This window comes from Dendrobates tinctorius, unplaced genomic scaffold (assembly GCF_039654945.1).
Source record: "Dendrobates tinctorius isolate UK_male_01 unplaced genomic scaffold, ASM3965494v1 ptg000029l, whole genome shotgun sequence".
NCBI classification, from domain to species: Eukaryota; Metazoa; Chordata; class Amphibia; order Anura; family Dendrobatidae; genus Dendrobates; species Dendrobates tinctorius.
In genome coordinates this window covers 6856467-6878363 of record NW_027361697.1, presented here as the reverse complement: position 1 = coordinate 6878363, position 21897 = coordinate 6856467, and the positions used below count along the sequence as shown (strand labels likewise).

Sequence of the window (21897 nt, the reverse complement as noted above, 5' to 3'; positions counted from 1 at the left end):
GGATAAGCAACATTGCTAATCAGAAGAACTATACTACATTTTGAATTGGAGGCATTTGCTAATATTAGTATTATTACACCTACGACATATTGGGAAAGGATCTTGGAGATGGTAATACCCCCCTTTAACATTTTATTAAGCCTATTTGGTTGTGTTTGCGTCATGTAGGTCACCATAGGAAGTATTTTTGAAGTCATTTGGGCTATATTTCGGCCTGGAACATCTTTTGGAATCAGTGTCATGAGAGCTCTGCGTCTTTTAAGGATCTTCAAAGTAACCAAGTAAGTGCAATTTGTTTTTTTTTTCTATGTCTCATTCAATATTTCAAATGCACGTTGTTTTATTTAATGCATGGGTTGATGGTAGATCCTTGTGTATTTCTCCAGATACTGGGCCTCTTTGAGGAACTTGGTGGTGTCTTTGATGAATTCCATGAAGTCCATTATCAGCCTGCTGTTCCTCCTTTTCCTTTTCATTGTTGTGTTTGCGCTCCTGGGGATGCAGCTGTACGGTGGCAGGTAGGATGCTGTATGAGTGCGGTATTAAAGCATTGCTTATAGTGGATGAAAACTCCATGATAAAGTAATGTATGGCAGTACATAAAGTCCTTGTTCATCCCTGGACAGGAGGTGCTAAAGTTGAAATGTCACAAGATTTCACAATATATTACAAAATATATATATATATATATATATATATTAGACCTTATGAGGCTGGTATATTTACTTTTGAAAATCCAAGTCAGATTTAATGCATATAGACATATTTTTTTTAAAGTTTCCTTGGCTACTGTTAAAATACTAATTTAATTTGACGATTATGCAGTACTGCCATTCTAATGTGGATTTTCAGAGAAAGTACACCAGCATCATCAGGTCTTGATCATGATGATGCTGGTGTAATTTCTCTGAAAATCCATATTAGAACGGGTACTACATAAACAACAAATTAAATTAGTATTCTAATAATAGCCTGGGGAACGTAAAAATATATCTATATACTGTACAATAATTCTGTTAATATTGTATGCAGTTTGTATTGTGAAATCTGGTGACACATCCACTTTATGTAGTCCCTGTACAATAACACATTTTGATAATATGGCAACTAAACAATCGGCAATTCACTTTAATTAAAAATTATGTTGTCTTCCCCTTGAAAAATGACTCAATATGTGCCAACCACTAGGTGTCTCCCTTCTGTCTACCTTGCTGCCCACTGCCTGTTGTCAGGGTTAATCCATGCCAAACTGAATTCAGACATAAGAGAGAGAAGGGATTTCAATTAATGGCAGGCAAGTCATTGGATAATGGCAGGTGGGTTCATGATGTAGGGAAGTGAGAAAAGTCTCAGCATCTATAGTGCTGGCAGAACCACCCTTTCAAAAATGCAATTTTAACTTGTGGGAGAGAGCTGAGCATAGCAAAAAAAAAAAAAAAATGCTTTTTGGCATGTTTTTGTTATCAAAAGCTTTTATCGAAATAGATATGCTCTTCTAAAATATTCTGTTTGCTGCATAAAGACTATAGCTTACCTTTCCTTGTAAGATATAATGACATAAAATGCCTTAGGCCTCGTAAGTTGCCTGGAAGGGTTAACTTAAGAGCGCACCATTATTATGTAGAAAAATGTCAAGATCACAGAAACATTGCATCAAGGATCCCATCGGACCCTGGTATAGTTCACTATGTCATGCTGATTGAGCCCAGCGCCAATTATACTGATGAATAACTGTAATATTGATCAGATCCATTGCAGAAAATGTTAGGATACTGTAAACACTGCTTACACAGGGGATGATAAAGCGCCTTAATATAAGGAGGCAGGAAAATATCAGTTTAAATTCATAGGGAAAAGGAAATGTATAGAACCGCAGACTGGGATTAGGCTTTATGGTACACGGCTTGACAGAGGTCCATTCGTAAGTCCGGGCTTCAATACTATACAAGAACCATTTTTCCTAATAAAAAAGAACAAAATGATTATACAATTTCAATTTTCAGCCTAGGCGACTGTCTCTGACAAACAAATGTATTTTCGATGTCGGTGGAGTTGTGTCATGTTTCTCACATCCAGCTAATAGGTGCATAACACTGATTATGCACAGTATAAAGAATGCCGACCACTAGAGGAGATCTGTAGAGGTTGATGCATAATATCCATTCTTTGTCTTGTAGTTTCCCTTCAGCTATACAGGATTGGAAAAACATGGCTGCTTTCTTCTAAAATCAGAGCTTCACCCATCCGCAGGTTGAGTGGTTATGCCGTCCAGCCCGATTCTCTTTATGGAGCTGTGCTACAATGCCACATACAAGCCATGGACATAGCCATGGGTGGTGCTCCCACTGTTGTGTTTCTCTAGCCCTATAGTATACAACTAGAGTTGAGCGACTTTGGTCGGATCGGGTTTCATGAAACGAAATTTGTTTCAGATGAAACTGGTCCGACTAGGGCAAAAAAAGTCGGAGTTTCGTCCGAAACCCGACCCCAATGCAAGTCAATGGGGATTAAAAGTCGGCATTGAGTGGATGAATGTCATCCGCTCAATGCCGACTTTTATTTCCCATTGACTTGCATTGGGGTCGGGTTTCGGACGAAACTCCGACTTTTTTTGCTCTAGTCGGACCAGTTTCATCTGAAACAAATTTTGTTTCATGAAACCAGATCCGACCAAAGTCGCTCAACTCTATATACAACCCTTTTAGCCTGGCGTGTCAGTATGGCCATCTTCCCAACTCTCCAAGCCCCATCAGTAAGATCAGCCAACCATCTAATGTCTATCAGGGTCTCCTGCCTGTCTACTAGTAGATTATCTCCGGGAAAGAAGGATGGGACCTGTGGAATTTCAATGGCTAACCCTTCAGTACGGTGGAGAGATTAAGCCATTGCCAGAGGATTCCGCTGACGCTGAGCTGATCGTTCCTGTGTATGAGAGATTCAGAAGAGAAGATGGTATCTGAATGATTGTTCAACCAACAGCTATCTAATGTGTACAGGGGCCTTTTGACTTTGAATTGTGTTCTGCTGTCCAGTTGGTAAAGGGGTTGTCCAGGACTTTAACTTTGATGACCTATCCTTATAATAGGTTATCAATGTCTGATCGGTGGGTACAACAGCGGCATCCTACACCGATCAGTTACAATGCTGCACAGCTGCATTAACTAAATAGTGGCGCAGTTGGGTACTGCTAATCCATCTCCTATTTATTTGCATAAGGGGTGGATGTGCGGCACCCAACCACGGCCACAATACAGTTAATGGAGCTGTGCTGTGCAGCTTCATAACTGAGTAGTTCCAGCTGCCGACACCAGGAACAGCTGATCGGCGGAGGATCAGACATTGATGACCTATCATAAGGGTAGGTCATCAATATTAAAGTCCTGGACAACCCCTTTAAATATTTCAGTTGCTGCTTGCTGAGTGTCTTGCTAGAGTGTCATGATAAAGTATTGAATCTGTATCGTGAGAGTCCTTAGCAACATTTTTAAGATTAGGAGTGGAAACATCAGAACATTCTGGACATCTCAATAGGACTCAAGATGGAACTTTGCTAAAAACTCTTTATGTGCTGCAACTGTCATGGGGTTACCATAACAGTGTGGAGCCAGAAGACCGCAGCGTCTGATTGCTCCTACTTCGGCACTGAGAATAAGCACTTCTTCATTTTAAATGTGTTTATTTCTTCTGGCAGAACAGGGGTTAATCGCCCATGTTGGAAATCCCTGTGCTCACAGCTGTGCTCGGTTAACCACTCCTTTCCCCTTTATAATCTGGGCTCTGTTATAAATCCTTGTCAGAGCTAGCATTTACTGCATGGCTAACGGTTGAAGAGGAGTTCATATGAGAAGGGTAGTTGAAGGATTTATCTGTGGCTGTTGTTTGTTTTGTATGTGTGGTATCTCCCTATCCTTCTCTATTTTGGTTTATTCCTCTACCTCCATGCCCCAATGCATTCCTCTGTTATATGTGAGTGAATATTTGGTATGCCTGGAGTTTTCTGTTAACCCTTGTTTGTGTTGCCTTTTTTGGCGGGTTTGTGTATTAAGGTGCACAGTAGCAACCCTCTTCCCTGGATGGAGGAAGAGAGCAGACGGAGGGCTAACTCAGGAGATAAGGGTGGAGGCCCCGACATCTTCACCTTCAGAAGTATCCCTGGGAGTAGGGCAAGCTACGGTGCCCCCTAGTGTTAGGGACAGGGAAGAAGCCCCTGGACCCGGGTCACCCAACAGCTGTGTGGCGACAGCAATTCTTTGTATCTCATGCCTATCCCCCCCACCCAGTGAACTAATATCCACAAATGTAGCACCCAGTGATAAATGTTTTCCAAGTATTCTACTCAACGTCCAAAACAGTGCCAACCAAATTGTCTTTATATGTAGCAAAAAGGAGAAATTCTTAAGAAAATCTATGTAGATGATCCTGCCAGCACGTTGAGGAACCACAGTAATGGTGCACGAAAGAAAAAACCCATTTGACGATTCTTGGGTAAATATCCAGCATATGCAAAACTGATAGAATAAAAATTAAATTTCAGTAAACCATTAAAAAGGCTCCTGAATTCTTACACATTTCAGATCACATAGATCCTTATTCATAGACAGATACATAGTCTGACTATGAATAAGGATTAATGTGATCCGAAAGGCGTGAGAATTCAGGAGCCTTTTTTTAATTATGTACATTTGTATCACTTTTTTATCATGATTTATTCATAGTTTGTTTTTATGCTATCATCTTTGTGGATGCTGGAAAATTTCTCTGTAAACTTTATCAGCCATTACCTTTGGTGTATTCAACAACACCTTCACATCAGCCACAGTGCCCCGCATCCCACTTTCCAGGAAAAATGTCCTTAATACAAAAACAATAACACCCCAAGTGGCAGACAGTGTGTCCTCCAAACTAGCCCCAATGTAACAATAGAAAAGACAACTACTGTCATCCACAGTGCCCGTATTTTTAACATCCACCGACACCACTTCACACCATTCTCACGGATTTCACAAACATCCACACAAGAACACGGATACAGGAACAAGTGCAGGTGCTACAATGCATGCACAACTGGATCCTTTCTTTCCTAAGTTTATTATGCAGGCTTTAACCCAAGAGAGAGTGATTCGTTTTCTATTGTTGCAGCCATTTGGTAAATTCAAAAAAGTTCATTTTTTCTCATTAATGTACACTCTGCACCCCATCTTGACTTAAAAAAAACAGAAATGTCAAAATTTTTGAAAATTTATTAAAAAAGAAAAACTGAAAAATCACATGGTCATAAGTATTCAGACCCTTTGCTCAGTATTGAGTAGAAGCACGGTTTTGAGCTAGTACAGCCATGAGTCTTCTTGGGAATGATGCAACAAGTTTTTCACCCCTGGATTTGGGGATCCTCTGCCATTCTTCCTTGCAGATCCTCTCCAGTTCCATCAGGTTGGATGGTGAATGTTGGTGGACAGCCATTTTCAGGTCTCTCCAGAGATGCTCCATTGGGTTTAGGTCAGGGCTCTGGCTGGGCCAGTCAAGAATGGCCACAGAGTTGTTCTGAAGCCACTCCTTTGTTATTTTTGCTGTGTGCTTAGGGTCATTGTCTTGTTGGAAGGTGAACCTTCGGCCAAGTCTGAGGTCCAGAGCACTCTGGAAGAGGATTTCATCCAGGATATCTCTGTACTTGGCCGCATTCATGTTTCCTTCAATTGCAACCAGTCTTCCTGTCCCTGCAGATGAAAAACACCCCCATAGCATGATGCTGCCACCACCATGTTTCACTGTTGAGATTGTATTGGGCAGATGATGAGCAGTGCCTGGTTTTCTCCACACATACTACTTAGAATTATCACCAAAAAGTTCTATCTTCGTCTCATCAGACCAGAGAATCTTATTTCTCATAGTCTCGGACTCCTTCATGTGTTTTTTTAGCACTGAGGAGAGGCTTCCGTTGGGCCACTTTGCCATAAAGGCCTGACTGGTGGATGGCTACAGTGATAGTTGACTTTGTGGAACTTTGTCCCATCTCCCTACTGCATCTGTGGAGCTCAGCCACAGTGATCTTGGGGTTCTTCTTTACCTTTCTCACCAAGGCTTTTCTCCCACGACTGCTCAGTTTGGCTGAACGGCCAGGTTTAGGAAGACTTCTGGTGGTCCCAAACTTCTTCCATTTAAGGATTATGGAGGCCACTGTGCTCTTAGGAACCTTGAGTACTGCAGAAATTCTTTTGTAACCATGGCCAGATCTGTGCCTTGCCACAATTCTGTCTCTGAGCTCCTTGGCCAGTTCCTTTGACCTCATGATTCTCATTTGGTCTGACATGCACAGTGAGCTGTGAGGTCTTATATAGACAGGTGTGCGCCTTTACAAATCAAGTCCTATCAGTTTAATTAAACACAGCTGGACTCCAATGAGGGAGTAGAATCATCTCAAGGGTGATCACAAGGAAATAGACAGCATGTGACTTAAATATGAATGTCTGAGCAAAGGGTCTGAATACTTATGACCATGTGATATTTCAGCTTTTCTTTTTTAATAAATTTGCAAAAATTTCTACATTTCTGGGTTTTTTTTCATTCAAGATGGGGTGCAGAGTGTACATTAATGATAAAAAAATGAACTCTTTTGAATTTACCAAACTGCTGGAATGAAACAATGAGTGAAAAATTTAAAGGGGTGTGAATACTCTCCGTACCCACTGTATACTTTGGAGACCCATCTTAGTGGGGTCTACTTGTTGTGGCAGATGGGCTCACACAATTTGATCTAAAGGTGTCCAAAGAACCTACAATGTATAATATTGTAAATATGACAGTAAGGCTATATTTTATACATGTTTTTCATGAAACATTTATAATTCTCACAACATACCGCCATATCACGCTGTGCATTGGAGTCAATGACTAGGTGAACAAAGTACGCATGTTTACTTTTGTCGGTTAGCTTCTGATTTATTCTCTCTGCATCCATACACAGTGTCGTTTTGTAGAATCCTTTGAACAGTAAAGCTAATTAAAATAATGCAAATGTTACATCATGCATCTGTTATAGATCCAGCGGCATCTTTCGTGTGTCTGTGTTTTTGCATTGCTTTGCTCACAGTAAATTTGCACCTTCGTATTTGTTTCACTTCATTAGCAAGTATTGAAAAATGTTGCCTTGGTCTTGGTGGAAATTGACAGATGAGAGCAACGCCAATTACTCTTATTTCACAGTCAATTTTTTATTTCCGGTATTAGTGGGGTTGTCCGCTTTTAGGAAACTAGACCCCAAATGTTGAAAAATACCTAAAATATCAGACATAGTAGCAACGATATCTTAATGCAGAAGTTTCAACGGGGTCTCAATTATTGCAAATCTTCACTAATATTGGTCTTTTCATATGAGCCAACAGGACCTTTTGGGCCCCATAGGCTCCAAGGCCCTGGTGCACCCATTATAGTTATGCCTCTGCATAGTAGGTACTATGGATGACGATAGCTGTTCGCCGCTGCTCCAGTCCCCGTGTTTTGGCTGCAGCTCTGACGTCATGTTGACAGCACGCATCACCGCTGCAGCCAATCACTCAGCTTAGCGACTCCTGCCGTCTACCTTGGCACAGCCACTGAGCTCAGTGATTAGCTACAGCAGCAAAAGCGCGCTGTCAACATGACGTCATGGCTGCAGCCAAACATTGAGACCTGAGCAAGCACCAGACAATGATTGTACGACCCAGTGATGGTGGGTTATGCTTTTTCTCCAACAATGTGTATCTTACACTGATGTTTATTACACATTTTGTTTTCTATTGTTTGCAGATTTAATTTTAATGATGGCACCCCTTCGGCAAATTTTGATACATTTCCTGCAGCCATTATGACCGTCTTTCAGGTAATGATAATTTTCTATTTATCAATAAAACATATGCCTTCATGCACTAGGAAGCTTAATCTACTCCTCGCTTATTTGTCGTTCATTCAGATTTTAACTGGAGAAGACTGGAACGAGGTGATGTACAATGGGATCCGCTCACAGGGTGGAGTCAGTTCTGGCATGTGGTCTTCCATTTATTTCATCGTTCTCACACTATTTGGCAACTGTATCCTAATTATTACTTATGGCTTTTAGTTAATCCACAGATAAATATTATGTACACAGTCCTAAAAAATACACATCATGTGCAGAGTAAAATATATTGTAAAGATTAAAAAAAAATCTTGCACAGATGGTCATGCATATTAGGTTACTGTTGGCCAGCACTCTCCGCATAGGGGACGTCAGGGGGCATTGTTACTGTATAAGGGGCAATTGGGATATTTTCACCTTATAAGGGGGCACTTGGGTATTGTCACCTTACAAGGGGGCACTTGGGATATTGTCAACTTATGAGGGGGCACCTGAGATATTGTCATCTTATAAGGGGGCACTTGGGATATTGTCATCTTATAAGAGGATATTTGGGATATTGCCACCTTATAAGGGGGCACTTGGGTATTGTCACCTTACAAGGGGGCACTTGGGATATTGTCAACTTATGAGGGGGCACCTGAGATATTGTCATCTTATAAGAGGATATTTGGGATATTGCCACCTTATAAGGGGGCACTTGGGTATTGTCACCTTACAAGGGGACACTTGGGATATTGTCACCTTATAAGGGGGCACCTGAGATATTGTCATCTTATAAGGAGGCACTTGGGATATTGTCACCTTACAAGGGAGCACTTGGGATATTGTCACCTTGTAAGGGGATATTTGGGATATTGTCACCTTATAAGGGGGCACTTGGGATATTGTCACCTTATAAGGGAGCATCTGGGATATTGTGACGTTATAAGGGAGTACTTGGGATATTGTCACCTTATAAGGGGGCATTTGGGATATTGTCTCCTTATAAGGGGGCAACTGGGATATTGTCACCTTATAAGGGGCACCTGGGATATTGTCACCTTTTAAGGGGGCACTAGGGATATTGTCACCTTATGAGAGGACACTTGGGATATTGTCTCCTTATAAGGGGGCAACTGGGATATTATCACCTTATAAGGGGCACCTGGGATATTGTCACCTTATAAGGGGGCACTTGGGATATTGTCATCTTATAAGGGGGAACTTGAGATATTGTCTCCTTATGAGGGGGCATCTGGGATATTGTCTCCTTATAAGGTGCACCTGGGATATTGTCACCTTATAAGGGGGTACTTGGGATATTGTTACCTTATAAGGGAACGCTTTGGCCATTGTAACCTTCAAAAGGGCACACAGAGGGGCCCACATATCTAGCAACATAGGGGACTTCAACGATTTCTTCACATAGCATCTGCCTTGTGATCCTCTTTCCAAGCTGAATGTGGCCTTCAAGGTAAAAAATGGTTGGGGACCCTGCCTTAAAGAGGTTGTCCACTGCTTTAATATTGATGACCCATCCTTAAGATGGTCACCAATGTCTGATTTGAACAGGGGGTGGATGCACAGTACCTGGCCGTGTCCATTACTGAGCTGTGCAGCTCTATAACTGAGAAGTTCCAGTTGCGCCAACACCAGGAAAAGGTGATCGACGGGGATGCTGGATGTCGCACCCTCACCGATCAGACATTGATGACCTATCCTAAGGATAGGCCACCGATATAAAAGTAGTGGACAACCTCTTTAATGAACAACTTAGAAAAAAAATATTTTTTTTTCTCTCATTTGATTCCCTTGTCGCCTCCATACAAGCCCAAATAAATAATGTTTTCTGTGGACAGACTGTAATGCTTTTTTCTTCCTATAGGGGCACTAGTTTTAAAACAAACGTAATGATTGCATGCTTGAAGATGAGCTCTGCCCCTGAGGTTCACTCTTTATTTAAAAAAAGTCCCTTAAATTTGTCGTCCATGTTGTTTGCCAAATTACCAGTTATAAATCAGTTACCTGTAAATCACACGTGTCATATTCCTTTTTGCTTCCAAAAGATGATAACTGAACAAACATACATATTCATCATTTGTTCTTTTGCGGTTTCCTTTAATTATCACCATCAGTAAATTATTTAAATCACTTCTTTTATTTTCCCAAGCTTTTTCACATGTTTCAGCACATGTGAAAGTGGAAAATTGTGTGAACTGAGAAAAAGTCTTTATAAAACCAAACTTCGGGAATACTTGGCGATAAAAGAGAGAAAAGTTTTATCTTAAAGGTCCTTTACAAGAGCAAATAAATTGCCTCAATGATATGGAAAATTGTATCACGGTAACAATCATAGCAGTTGCTAATAATGCGACCTGCTGGTCGTATGGTGGTCCTGGTGGTGGGGGGTCCCGGGATATAGCATGACAGATGCACTTGGCTGACTCTATAAAAGGTGGATGTAATGTAAAATTACTCATTTATTATTATTATTATTATTATTATTATTATTTCATTCCTAATTATAGTATGTGATCCTTAACTCTACCAGACACACTTCTTAATGTATTTCTTGCCATTGCTGTGGATAATTTGGCCAATGCGCAGGAGCTGACCAAGGTAAGTGGTCATTGCCAGCCAGAAGAGACACTAAGATTCTGCATCTAACACATAGCTAGTAAACATATAGAAGTGTAGAATTCGGTAAGATAAGCCTAAAAAGGGTTAACAACCTCATAAAATGAGAGTTGTTCACCTCTGAGGACTTTTACATTTATTTAAATGGAATCTGTCACCAGGGTTTTGCCACCCCATCTGAGAGCAGCATGATTTAGGGGCAGAAACCCTGATTCCAGAGATGTATAATTTATTTTACTGGGTGCTGTTGTGATAGAATCACAGTTTTCTCTGCTGCAGAACTAGCAGTTGCTCAGAATGCTGAGCCCGGTATAACTCCGCCCACACCACTGATTGGATACTTTCTGTGAACAGTCAGTGATGGGGTGGGTTTACACAGAGCAGGAGGACTAGGATGCACATGGCAGCCAGTCCCATAGTGATAATTTCATGTTTATAAAACACTGATTGTGTTGAAATATCAGCCCACAGCCTAATAAGTGACTCATTGTTTGAATCAGGATCTCTGTCCTTACATCACTCTTCTCTCAGATTGCAAATCAATCATCTGCTGACAGATTCCCTTTAAATGCATGTATTTGAGGCTAAAATCATTTTTCCAACTGCGTATTATTAGAAAAAGAAGAAAAAAGATTGGCTGCTGTAGACAGATCGAAATTGTCATTAATGGAGTGGTGTAATCAACAACAGAACTGTTCACCTAGAAGGGTTTAGGAATTGAAAAGTTAAGTACAATTTTTTTTTTACAGCTGATTTGAAAACTTATGAGGCTGGAGTCCCCCTTTAAGGCTTTCCAATATACACATTTGCATATAGTGAGCGATTAGATGGCTCTTGTGTAATATTCTTGTGTTATGTTCACAAGATGGACAAGAAGGAAGGAAATTTAAGAACAGTTATCACAACCCTAGACAAGTATCTGATTCCTTAGACTGCAGTCACACCCCCAAAATACATCCCCTTTATATTATGCAACCTCCAGACATAATAATAAGGAACGGGACGACCACTATCTCTAGTGGGTGAAGGACCGTTTCAGGAAATATCTGATTTATAGCAAACGAGGCAATTTGTGATATTGAAACGGGGCAAGAAGCGTTATGCAACTGCCAGACGCCCGGTGTGCAAGTCAGCCTCTGGTTCCGTCTCATCTCAAAAAGATTAACACCATAGAAAAGAAATCAACAAAATAAACATAAACACTACTGGGACAGAGATCAGCTAAGTGGAGCTGGACAATTGACATCTGGGACCAAGGCTAGGAGAGGTGGAACTGTGGGAGTTAGTTTCTGAAAGCACTGGGTGTGTGTCACGGGGCAGTAAGGGGGAAAATGATGATGAGGAACCGGGGCCCCCTGAACTGCCCCTCAAGCTAAGGAGGGTGCCCTGTCTTTCCTTAACTTGGGGGTACACTTGAAGGTAGTGAGGCCCAAGTCCCCGACCTGTCCCTATCTCCTGTTTAGCCCTGAGCTAAACCCCCAACCCCCTCCCCAGGGGGTGAGACAGGGAAAAAATTGTACAATACAAAAACCCAAACGAAAGATAACAGACAGGGTAAAATAAAATAGAACTTAGCTTGCTCTGCTGCAATGCTCCTGGACAGCAGAGTAGCCACTTGACAACAGCAAAACTGAAGCACCACAGAACTCAGCTCCTGAACTCCAGCTTGGTTGGTCTCCCAAGAGCAAGTGTATAACCAACAGTGATTTCCAGCACCTGAACTCCTTTTATAGGAAGCAGGGGGAGAAGTTACCACCTGCATAAATAATTAATCATATGCAGTTTCCCTGCAGTAACCCCGGTGGCCACAGGGGGCAAAAACTCATATTAACCCCGATGACCGAAAAGGAAAAAAGGTTTAGATATGAGGAGATCCAGATCTGACAGATCCAAAAAATGGATCATGACATTGTGGTATAAGAGGAGGGCTAAATTCCTTAGATTGTAGTGACACCTCAAAATGCCTCCTCTTTACATTATGTAACCTTACAGCATAATACTAAAGAACAGGACCACCACTATGTTTGGTGGGTATAGGACAGTTTCAGAAAATATCTGATTTATAACAAACAAGGCAATTTGTGATACTGAAACGGGGCAAGAAGCGTTATGCAACTGCTAGACGCCCGGCGTGCAAGTCAGCCTCCGGTGCCACCTCATCTCAAAAAGAGAAACACCGCACAAAAATAACAAAACAAACATAAACACTACTGGGATAGACATCAGGTAAGTAGAGCTGGACAATTCACATCTGGGACCAAGGCCAGGAGAGGTGGAACTGTGGGAGTTAGAGTTTCTGAAAGCACTGGGTGTGGTATAAGAAGAGGGCTAAATTCCTTAGATTGTAGGGACAACTCAAAACACATCGTATTTACATTTTGTAACCTTCTGGCATAATACTAAGGAACGAGTCCACCACTATCTTTGGTGAGTGAAGGTCAGTTCCATAAAATAGCTGTTTTATAGCAAACAAGGCAATTCGTAATATTGAAACCGGGCAAGAAGCGTTATGCAACTGTCAGATGTCTGTATGCAAGTCAGCCTCCGGTGCCACCTCATCTCAAACAGATTAACACCATACAAAAATAACAAAACTAACATAAAAACTACTGGAATAAACACCAGGAAGGAAGAGCCAGGCAACTCACATCCAGGACCATGTCTAGGAGAGAAGGAACTGTGGGAGTGAGAGCTTTATGAAGGGACTGGTATAGTGTAACCCTGGATTGGCATATAGGTTTGGCTGAACCAACTAATACCTGGGCTACATAATGAGGGGAATATTATTATATGCCGACAATCCTGGACAGGACTAGTACAAGGGAGAGGGTCATCGCATTCTAGGACCCTCTCACTACAATCTCAGTGCCCACCATGATTTGATTTTCCATAGGATGAGCAGGAAGAAGAGGAGGCATTTAACCAGAAACATGCCCTTCAAAAAGCCAAGGAGGTCAGCCCTATGTCTGCACCTAATGCATCATCTGTTGAGTGAGTTAGTTATAAACTGCATATGTTGTTTGTCATGTCATCTTTTAATTTTGTGCATAATGATTTCCCTGCATACTTGTATTTTTACTAATATGCAAATCTCCTCTGTACCCTCCACAATATATTTAAAAAGTGGTTACCGAGAACATCCTTATGACCCACCATAAGTGTAACTGAAAGCGCCGATGCCCCATTATGATATCTGTATGAGAGTCCCCATTTACCATGTGCCATTTAGAATGTCGGCATCTTCTTTTGTGTCAAAGAGGACTTTAAGTTGTATTCATTCATTCCCTGTAGCTCCTCCTGCAGCTACTAGAAACCTTTCTTAGACCTTTAAAGGGAATCTGTCACCAGCTTTTTGCCACCCCATGGGAGAGCAGCACAATGAAGGAGCAGATATCCTGATTCCAGTGAAGTGTCACTTTTCAGGGCTGTTTGCGGCAGTTTTTATAAAATGAATGTTTTTCTTGCTGGAGATCTAGCAGAGTTTGGAATGCTGAGCCCTGTATAACCCCGCCCACAACACTGATTGGTAGACTTTTGTATACACAGTGTATATGCAGAAAGCTGCCAATCAGTGGTGGGGGTGGGATTATAAAGAGCTCATGAATAGTTAGGACCACCTGGCAGCAGGTTACTAGTCCTCTAGTGATAATTTTCTGTTGATCAAACAGTGATTTTCTTAAAACTACAACAATTAGCCCAGTAAGGGCCACATCACTGTAATTAAGGTCTGTGTCTCTGCATCATGCTGCTCTCAGATTAGGTGACAAAAACCTGGTGACTTGTTCCCTTTAAGACAGATATATATATATATATATATATTTAAAGGTCTTATTATTTGCACTTTTTGAAGGTTGTCATCTGCTCCATGACCTAGAATAATTATAGTATCTACATTTTCAGCACTTTAAGGCTTTGTCACTAGGTCAAAAGTGATCAGTTTTTGCTCTTATTTTGTTTTCACCTCTTCCCTGATGATTCAGTTTTGTTTTTTTCTAAAATCCACCATACCATTCTAGAGATTATGAAGGGGGCGTGGTTCACAGGATCCTCTGGGGCGTGTCTTTATTACTTTTAGACACGTCCTTTTAAGGAAGACCATAAAAATTAGCAGTAAATAAAAACAGCCATATCTCTAGAATCATACGGCTGATGTAAAAAGGAAACAAAAGATGGAATGCGCAGAGAAGTAGAGGGAATAAAATAAGTGCAAAAACTGGCCACTTTGGAACTGATGACAGGTCCCCTTTATTGTGGCAGTCACCAATTTGCACTTCAACGTCAAGAGGCATAACCTTAGCACATCTCCAGTGGCATAGATCCATTTACTTATTATTATAAATTCTTCTTCATGAGATTTTTTTGTGAAAGTTTTCAAATATGTTCATCTACCAATTACACCGTATGAGCCGTTTTCTGGTCCACCCAAAAGATGCTGTGTGAACAGGTTTCATTTGATTTGCCCTCGTAATATGAAGAGTAGAACCGTAACCGCTCAGATATGTGGAAAAAAACAGTGATCGGTAAGAATACACCAGAACTATTGCACAGGGTATAATAGATTACATTTCGGTAGGAGTGCTTCTTTATAATATGTAAATCACCATACTGAATGGGCATGAGATTAAAAAAAAAACACACAGTTCTATTCCGTTGATGCAGTGAAAAATAGAAATCTGCTAATGTATATAGTGTAGCTATGCAACAAAAATACTAGAAAAAGTTGTAGCTTTTGTTGTAACTTTTTTTTTTTTTTAGAAAAAGTCATCATTTTGTTTTGTTTCCTTACACTCTTATTAGGGAGAAGGCAGACCCCTTTATAAATTGTAAATATTTACTAAACAATAATGTATTTTTCACATTTTCTGGTAAATTAGTAAATTCACAGAATGTTACAGTATGTTTATAGCCGCAATAATTACATACATTTTTAATTAAAGCTGTATCTCCAGTGAATGGACTTGGTGAGGATTTCTTAGGCTTTCCCTAATGCCGCGAGTAGTTGCAGAAGCCTCATGAAATGGTTCATTCACAATCATGAGTCATATAATGACATAGCGCCTGATCAGTAACGTCGGTAATTACCAGTGTGACAGCATGTATTACCTACAGATTAGGAGGATAACAGAATGTTGGCATGAAATCTCAACTAACCAGTAATTGGAAACATGTGAAACCCTGAAATCAAATAATAAAATGATCCTCATACCCTATATATTAGTTGAGCCTTTTATAACATTATGTCCAAATATAAAAAAGATGAATGTAATTAGTAGTGATATGGTAGCATATGTATAGTCAGACAATATAAGATCAAGACGCATTGTGATAGATCTTTATTGGACAAAATCTGACACTAGGGTTATCCTGCTTGGTGTGAGGGCAGCATAAAGTAGAGCCCTGGGATTTATTACTGGTCATTTACTCAGTGTCTTGTAGTAGTTGTTTAATTAGCTGCAGGGAGAGCTCTGCTGTGTCCTCCTATTTGTGAGCTGTAGTGGCCCCCGATCCTTCTGTGGCTGCTTGACAACTTTATTCCTAAACTTCATTAAGGGAGAAAGATTAATCATGGCATAGACAACAACACTCGCCAGCCACAGTGACTGATAAAGGTGATTTCATGGTACCTACATCCAGCAAGTGACCCAGCAATTTAATCAGGTTGTCTGTCACTGCTTTATGCTACACAAGCCAACTTTTCCAATTATTCTATACTTTTATTTGCATAATAATACCCATTTATACCCTGTTACTACAAATGCTTCGTCAAATGCTTTGACCCCTGACAAAGCATTTGCGAAACGCACATCAGACGTTTGGTGGGTGAGCCGCTTACTATTTTTTTTACTACTGTCGCTTGTATCCTTTTTGACCCTCTTTTGAGGAAATCATTCTTAGACTTAGGTCAGACTTGCGTGTGTAATGCGAGAAAGTCATGCGAGTATCTCGCATCAATACCCGGCACTCGGGACCAGAGTGTGCGGCTGTATGTATTTCTATGCAGCCGCACACTCCGGTCCCGAGTGCTGGCAGCAGTGCCGGGTGTTGATGCGAGAGACTCGTGCGAGTTTCTCGCATCACACTCGCATCTCTGACCCTGGCCTTATGAAACCTTCTGTGCCCTGTTCTTTGAAATGCTTCTTCAAATGCTTTTGCCATTTTTTTGCTACTCTTGCTTGTACCCCTTTCGACCCTCTTTTGAGAAAAGCATTCTTTTGGCACGCCAATTTATATCAGTCTATATATTATATATGCTTGATTTTTCACAGATTTACTAATCATCATTATACTCTTTTGGGCATATACATAATTTTTTATATACTGTCTTATTGTCTTGTTGTTTATATATTTTTTATATATTGTCTTAGGCTATGTGCCCACGTAGCGTTTTTCAAGCGTTTTTTTCCTGAGCAGAAACGCATGCCCTTGCCAGGGAAAACGCATGTGCTTTTTGACACGCATTTTTGACGCCTTTATCATGCATTTTAACATGCGTTTTCCTATGCGTTTTTGCAATTACAGTGTATGTATGCGGAATCGCATGCGATTCCGCACAATTAATGAACATGCTGCGCTTTTTTCCGCTAAGCGTTTCCGCAGCGGAAAAAAAACGCACCATTAGCACAACATGTGCGTTTTCCATTCTATTACATTAGATGCTTTTCTTAAGCGTTTCCGCAGCAGAAACGCTTGGCACACAGCCTTATTGTCTTATTGTTATATACTGTCTTATTGTTTTGACTGATGCCATTTTGCTTTGGGTGTTTCCCTGTTGGCTCACCCGTCAATACGTCTTTGTGCCGATTGTGTTGGATATATTTATGCTTTTTTCAATTAACTTTAATAATAGCAAATTTATACCATTTTGCAACTATTTTGGTCCCTGCACATTTTTTGCCTTTTTTTATTCTGCCCTCCGAATTAGCAGCATAAACCTTGTGACCGATTTTTTTTATTTTTATCCTAATTTATTTTTTTATGTCTGGCATGATACCTCTGAGCTATGTACTTGAATGAGGATAAACTGCGGACACAACCCATAGTCAAGAGTGGCACTATTACTGGAAAAAAATGAATAATGGATGAGTTATCTCAGAAATTGTTTGATGTATAACGTAATATATTCTTCATTCCCTTGTTTTTTAATTCTCTGACTAGTAATGAACGTAGAAAGCGGCACACAATGTCCATTTGGGAGCAACGCACAAGTCAACTAAGGCGCCACATACAGATGTCCAGTCAGGAAGCCCTTCAGAACGAGGAGCTAGCCGCTCTGAACCCTCATTCTAGTATATATCGTAAGACTAAAGCATTGGAAGACACAGCGGGAGAAAAAGTAGACGGGCAAGAGGAAAAATTGGCAGTAAACCCTAGCGAGAGTCAGATGAATGGTGATGAGAGCCCTTCTCACAAAAATCTTAGGGACCACTGGAGACAAAAATCCAAACATGGGAATGCTGATAATGTCGAACAGAACGGTACAACTCCTGAAGATGCAATAAGGAGGAGGCAGAGCCAGAGAAGAAGCCGTCACAAAAAAGTTAGAACTGAGGGTCGTGAAATGTCCAGCACACCGAACAGCACGAGGGCCAGCCAGGAGAATATGGGGGATGCAAAAATACACACGGAGGAAAAAAGCAATGGGGAAGCAAAAGAAGTGCAAGGATCTGAAGAGGATCCACCCAAGAGCTGCTTAAGACACTGTGATGAGAGGTATTAGAATTAACTGTAATATTTTTTACAATTTAGAGGTCAATGGTTGTTGAACTCGCAAATGTTCCTCTATAATATGTGGCATTGATACTCATTGTATCTGCCTTAATATGAGGTGAATTATGGTTAAAGTGTAACTGCAGTTTTTAAAAACTTTTGACATAAGTTTTAATCTGTGCGGGATAAAGGGTGAGACCCTCATTTATCACTAGAATTACCCTCCTGAAGATGGACATCATAAACTTTTCATTTAGCCCATTTTCAGTATTCCCTGCTCTGCAAAGTTTCTGGCAACCACTGTGCAGCGAACTACAACTCAATTCAGTTCAGACCACCACTGATCAAAAAGTTATGGCGTATCCTAATGATATTCCATAACAATATTAGCTGGAGATACCACCTTACTAAATAAACACCGGTCTTGCTTCTTGTAGGACATATTTTATGTGCCACTCAAAACCTACTGATACCAGATGTACAATACATATCCTGTTTACTGTTTTCACCAATTCTCATATTGTGAATGTGAAATCTTGAAATGGAGATTAAAGATGATGGCACTATAAATTAGGATATTTATAAGACAGACATATGAAGCATAATGCAGGAGTGGTAAGGGCTGCTTTTGAGAAAGTGAGTACAAATCTTTAAGAGGATTGCCCCTTGTTATCCAAAGGCAAACCCAGTGTTGTCAGGAGACTAGCCCACTGTCATCAGGAGGCTAGCCCACTGTTCTCAGGAGAATAGCCCAGTGTTGTCAGGAGGATAGCCCAGTGTTGTCAGGAGGATAGCCCAGTGTTGTCAGGAGGATAGCCCAGTGTTGTCAGAAGGATAGCCCAGTGTTGTCAGAAGGATAGCCCAGTGTTGTCAGAAGGATAGCCCAGTGTTGTCAGGAGGATAGCCTAGTGTCTGGAGGATAGCCCCACGTTCTCAGGATAGCCCAGTGTTGTCAGGAGGATAGTCCAGTGATGTCAGGAGGGTAGCTCAGTATTGTCTGGAGCATAATTCAGTGTTGTCAGGAATATAGCCCAGTATTGTCTGGAGGATATCCCACTGTTTTCAAGAGGATAGCCAACTGTTGTCTGGAGGATAGTCCAGTGTTGTCAAAAGGATAGCCCAGTTTTGTCAGTAGGATAGTCCAGTGTTGTCAAGAGAATAGGCCAGTGTTGTCTGGAGGATACCCCAGAATTGTCTGGAGAATAGGCCAGTGTTGTCAAGAGGATAGCCCAGTGTTGTTTGGGGAATAGTTCAGTGATGGAAAGAACTCCTGAAAGAGACTGGGGAATGATTGTGGCGGTGGTGCATGGCAACTCTATGGTCTGAAGGGACAGTACATTGGGCATATTTATGGACGTCCTAAAAATGCTCTTACTTTTATGGTTGTCTACTTTTGGAGACATCTTTTCTTTTGCATATAAATGTATGCATTCAGGGCTAAAAATCAATTTTACAATTGTGTTTCATTAAAAATTTTGCAGTTCACTAATTTTTCAGTCCATCGGGCAGTCCTATCAGTGACTGACAGCTTTCTTCGTATGAGTGTGCACACAGAGATGGCTGTCAGTCATTGATAGGACCGCCCATTGGACAAGAAAATCCAGGAAGATAAAACTTTTTAATAAATAAAACACAGGTTATATTAAATCTTTCTCACAAAACTATATATCAATCTACTCAGCTCCCCCGGCTCTATAACATGGTGCCTGCATACTGAACGTCATTTTCATGGTTGCAGGTTCCCTTTCAAGGGTTTTTTTCCAGGACTATTAAATTGATACTAGATTTGTAGGGCTTTCACTCTCTGCGCCCGAGCCTTTAAACTGGTTAATGGGGCTGCAGTTATTTGGTGAGCGCCATGTCTCCTTGGTATTTACCAGAAATGGCTCCATTCTTTTCATAGTGGCCGTGCCTGGTATTACAGCTCCAGTTAGTTGAGTGAGATGCAATGAGCATTAATACCAGTCACAGCCTCTTTCATAAGCATTTCGTTGTGACAAAATGGAAATCGCTTGGGGTCAGATTCTCATTGATATCATGTTGTTTGTTCATCCTTAGGAATTTAGTAGTCCCTGAAAACTCTTTCCAGTAGTGCCACCATTTTTCTTTCTTCTTCACTTACTGCTTTTGGCAGCCTTGGAATTACCTAGCTTAATGCTTTTACCTAACCCTTTGCATTACCTAGATGCACTCTTCAATGATCGTGTCTGTCCATCACATCACCTTCTTTCAGCCATCAGTATTCTCACCATTATTTTCTCTTTTTGCTACTTCACACCATTTTCTTGGTGTGGAAGAAATGACAGGACAGTGGGATGTGAGGGCACTGGTCCCAACACTGCTCCTTTTCAGGATCTGAGCCATGGGAAGAATGGCAGTCTACCGGACATGGATTGCAGCGAGCAGGCCTTACTGTGCAGCCTGCGAAGTCAAGAGGAAAGTCCCAATCCAACCAGCTGTAGCTTGGCTGATGTATCTAGCAGTACTGAGAGAATCACAGAGAGCACAGTGATCACCATACCAGACGCGGGGATGCCTTCCGACTGCACCGTGGTACAGAGTGAGGAATCGTCTAGCTGTCTGTGTCGTCCTATTACATTTGTCCTCCTTTGGCTGCTAATTATAGTCTTTGCTGATCTGTCTGCATTCACCATGGCCTCCAACATATTCACTATTGTTCTTCTTGCTACAGTGAATGAAGGAAAAGATGGAGAAGTTTCTCTTGTGTCTCAAGATCAAGAAAAGGATGACGAGGAACCTGAGGATGGAGAAGAGAGGACAATGAAAAGAAAACAAAAACTTTTAGAGTCCCCCAAAGCCATTGTACCCTACAGTTCAATGCTTATCTTCAGCTCTACCAACCCGTATGTATTTTACGTTTGCAACTTCTTTATTAGACAGGCTAGGGAGGCAAGGTTTTATCTTATGGAGATAGCTTGCTGGTGTATTGCATCTTATAGGCCAGAAAAGGTTCTTTGGGAAAAAGGCATTTCAATTGGCTCTCTTACAGAAGAAAGAATCTCTCTAGTGTCACGTATTAGAGGTAGCTACTAAATCAGGTTATTATGACTGAGCCTACATACTCACACACGTACAAGCAAGGAGAGATGCAATACCTGCATTTGACAGGTCCCTGTTCAGACTAGGAAAGTCCCTGGTTTGACCCCGATTTGTCCTTGTCTTACCGCAGGGGTTGGCGCCCTAAGATTATGAAATAGTGCCCACATTCAACGTCAGCTGACCCTCACTATAGACAGTGTGCAACACCAAAGCAATTATAACTATCAAAAGAAATACACACAAATCAGAGGATGATGCACAGGCCTATGAACATGTACACAAAATCACACAGGAAAGATGGAGGAAAATGAGCAGAACCAAAATACAAATGAAAAATGTAGAAACTTACTGGTCCCAAAATGAAGGAGAAGAGAGAGGCTGCTAGGGAGGAAGACCACAAACAGACCATAGAAAAGGAACTGATATTACTAAGACAAAGTTAGTCTCTAGCTAAGGAGCTGGAATTCCAAACACCATTAACCTTGAAGTATAGCCAGCAAAGAAGGCAGATGCAAGGTGAGTATAAATAGCCAAAAAAAGAAAGAAAAGACAAAAGAACCATCAGTAGTTGGACAGAGACCAAACAGGTTGTGGCTCAGTAGAAAAGGGAAACTGGCAATGCAGCAAGTGGTCATTAGAAT

General features: G+C 41.0%; 1 protein-coding gene across 1 annotated transcript in view; it reads left to right on the top strand.

The window, feature by feature from the left end:
* Positions 1-21897, top strand: part of CACNA1E (calcium voltage-gated channel subunit alpha1 E) — an 817054-nt gene that overhangs the window by 714762 nt on the left and 80395 nt on the right. The window contains exons 15-23 of the mRNA XM_073571345.1: positions 169-281; positions 387-518; positions 7783-7855; positions 7946-8063; positions 10404-10471; positions 13383-13480; positions 17645-18199; positions 20494-20756; positions 20889-21060. Of these exons, the coding sequence (XP_073427446.1) occupies positions 169-281; positions 387-518; positions 7783-7855; positions 7946-8063; positions 10404-10471; positions 13383-13480; positions 17645-18199; positions 20494-20756; positions 20889-21060 (1592 nt within the window). The remainder of the gene's footprint in view (positions 1-168; positions 282-386; positions 519-7782; positions 7856-7945; positions 8064-10403; positions 10472-13382; positions 13481-17644; positions 18200-20493; positions 20757-20888; positions 21061-21897) is intronic.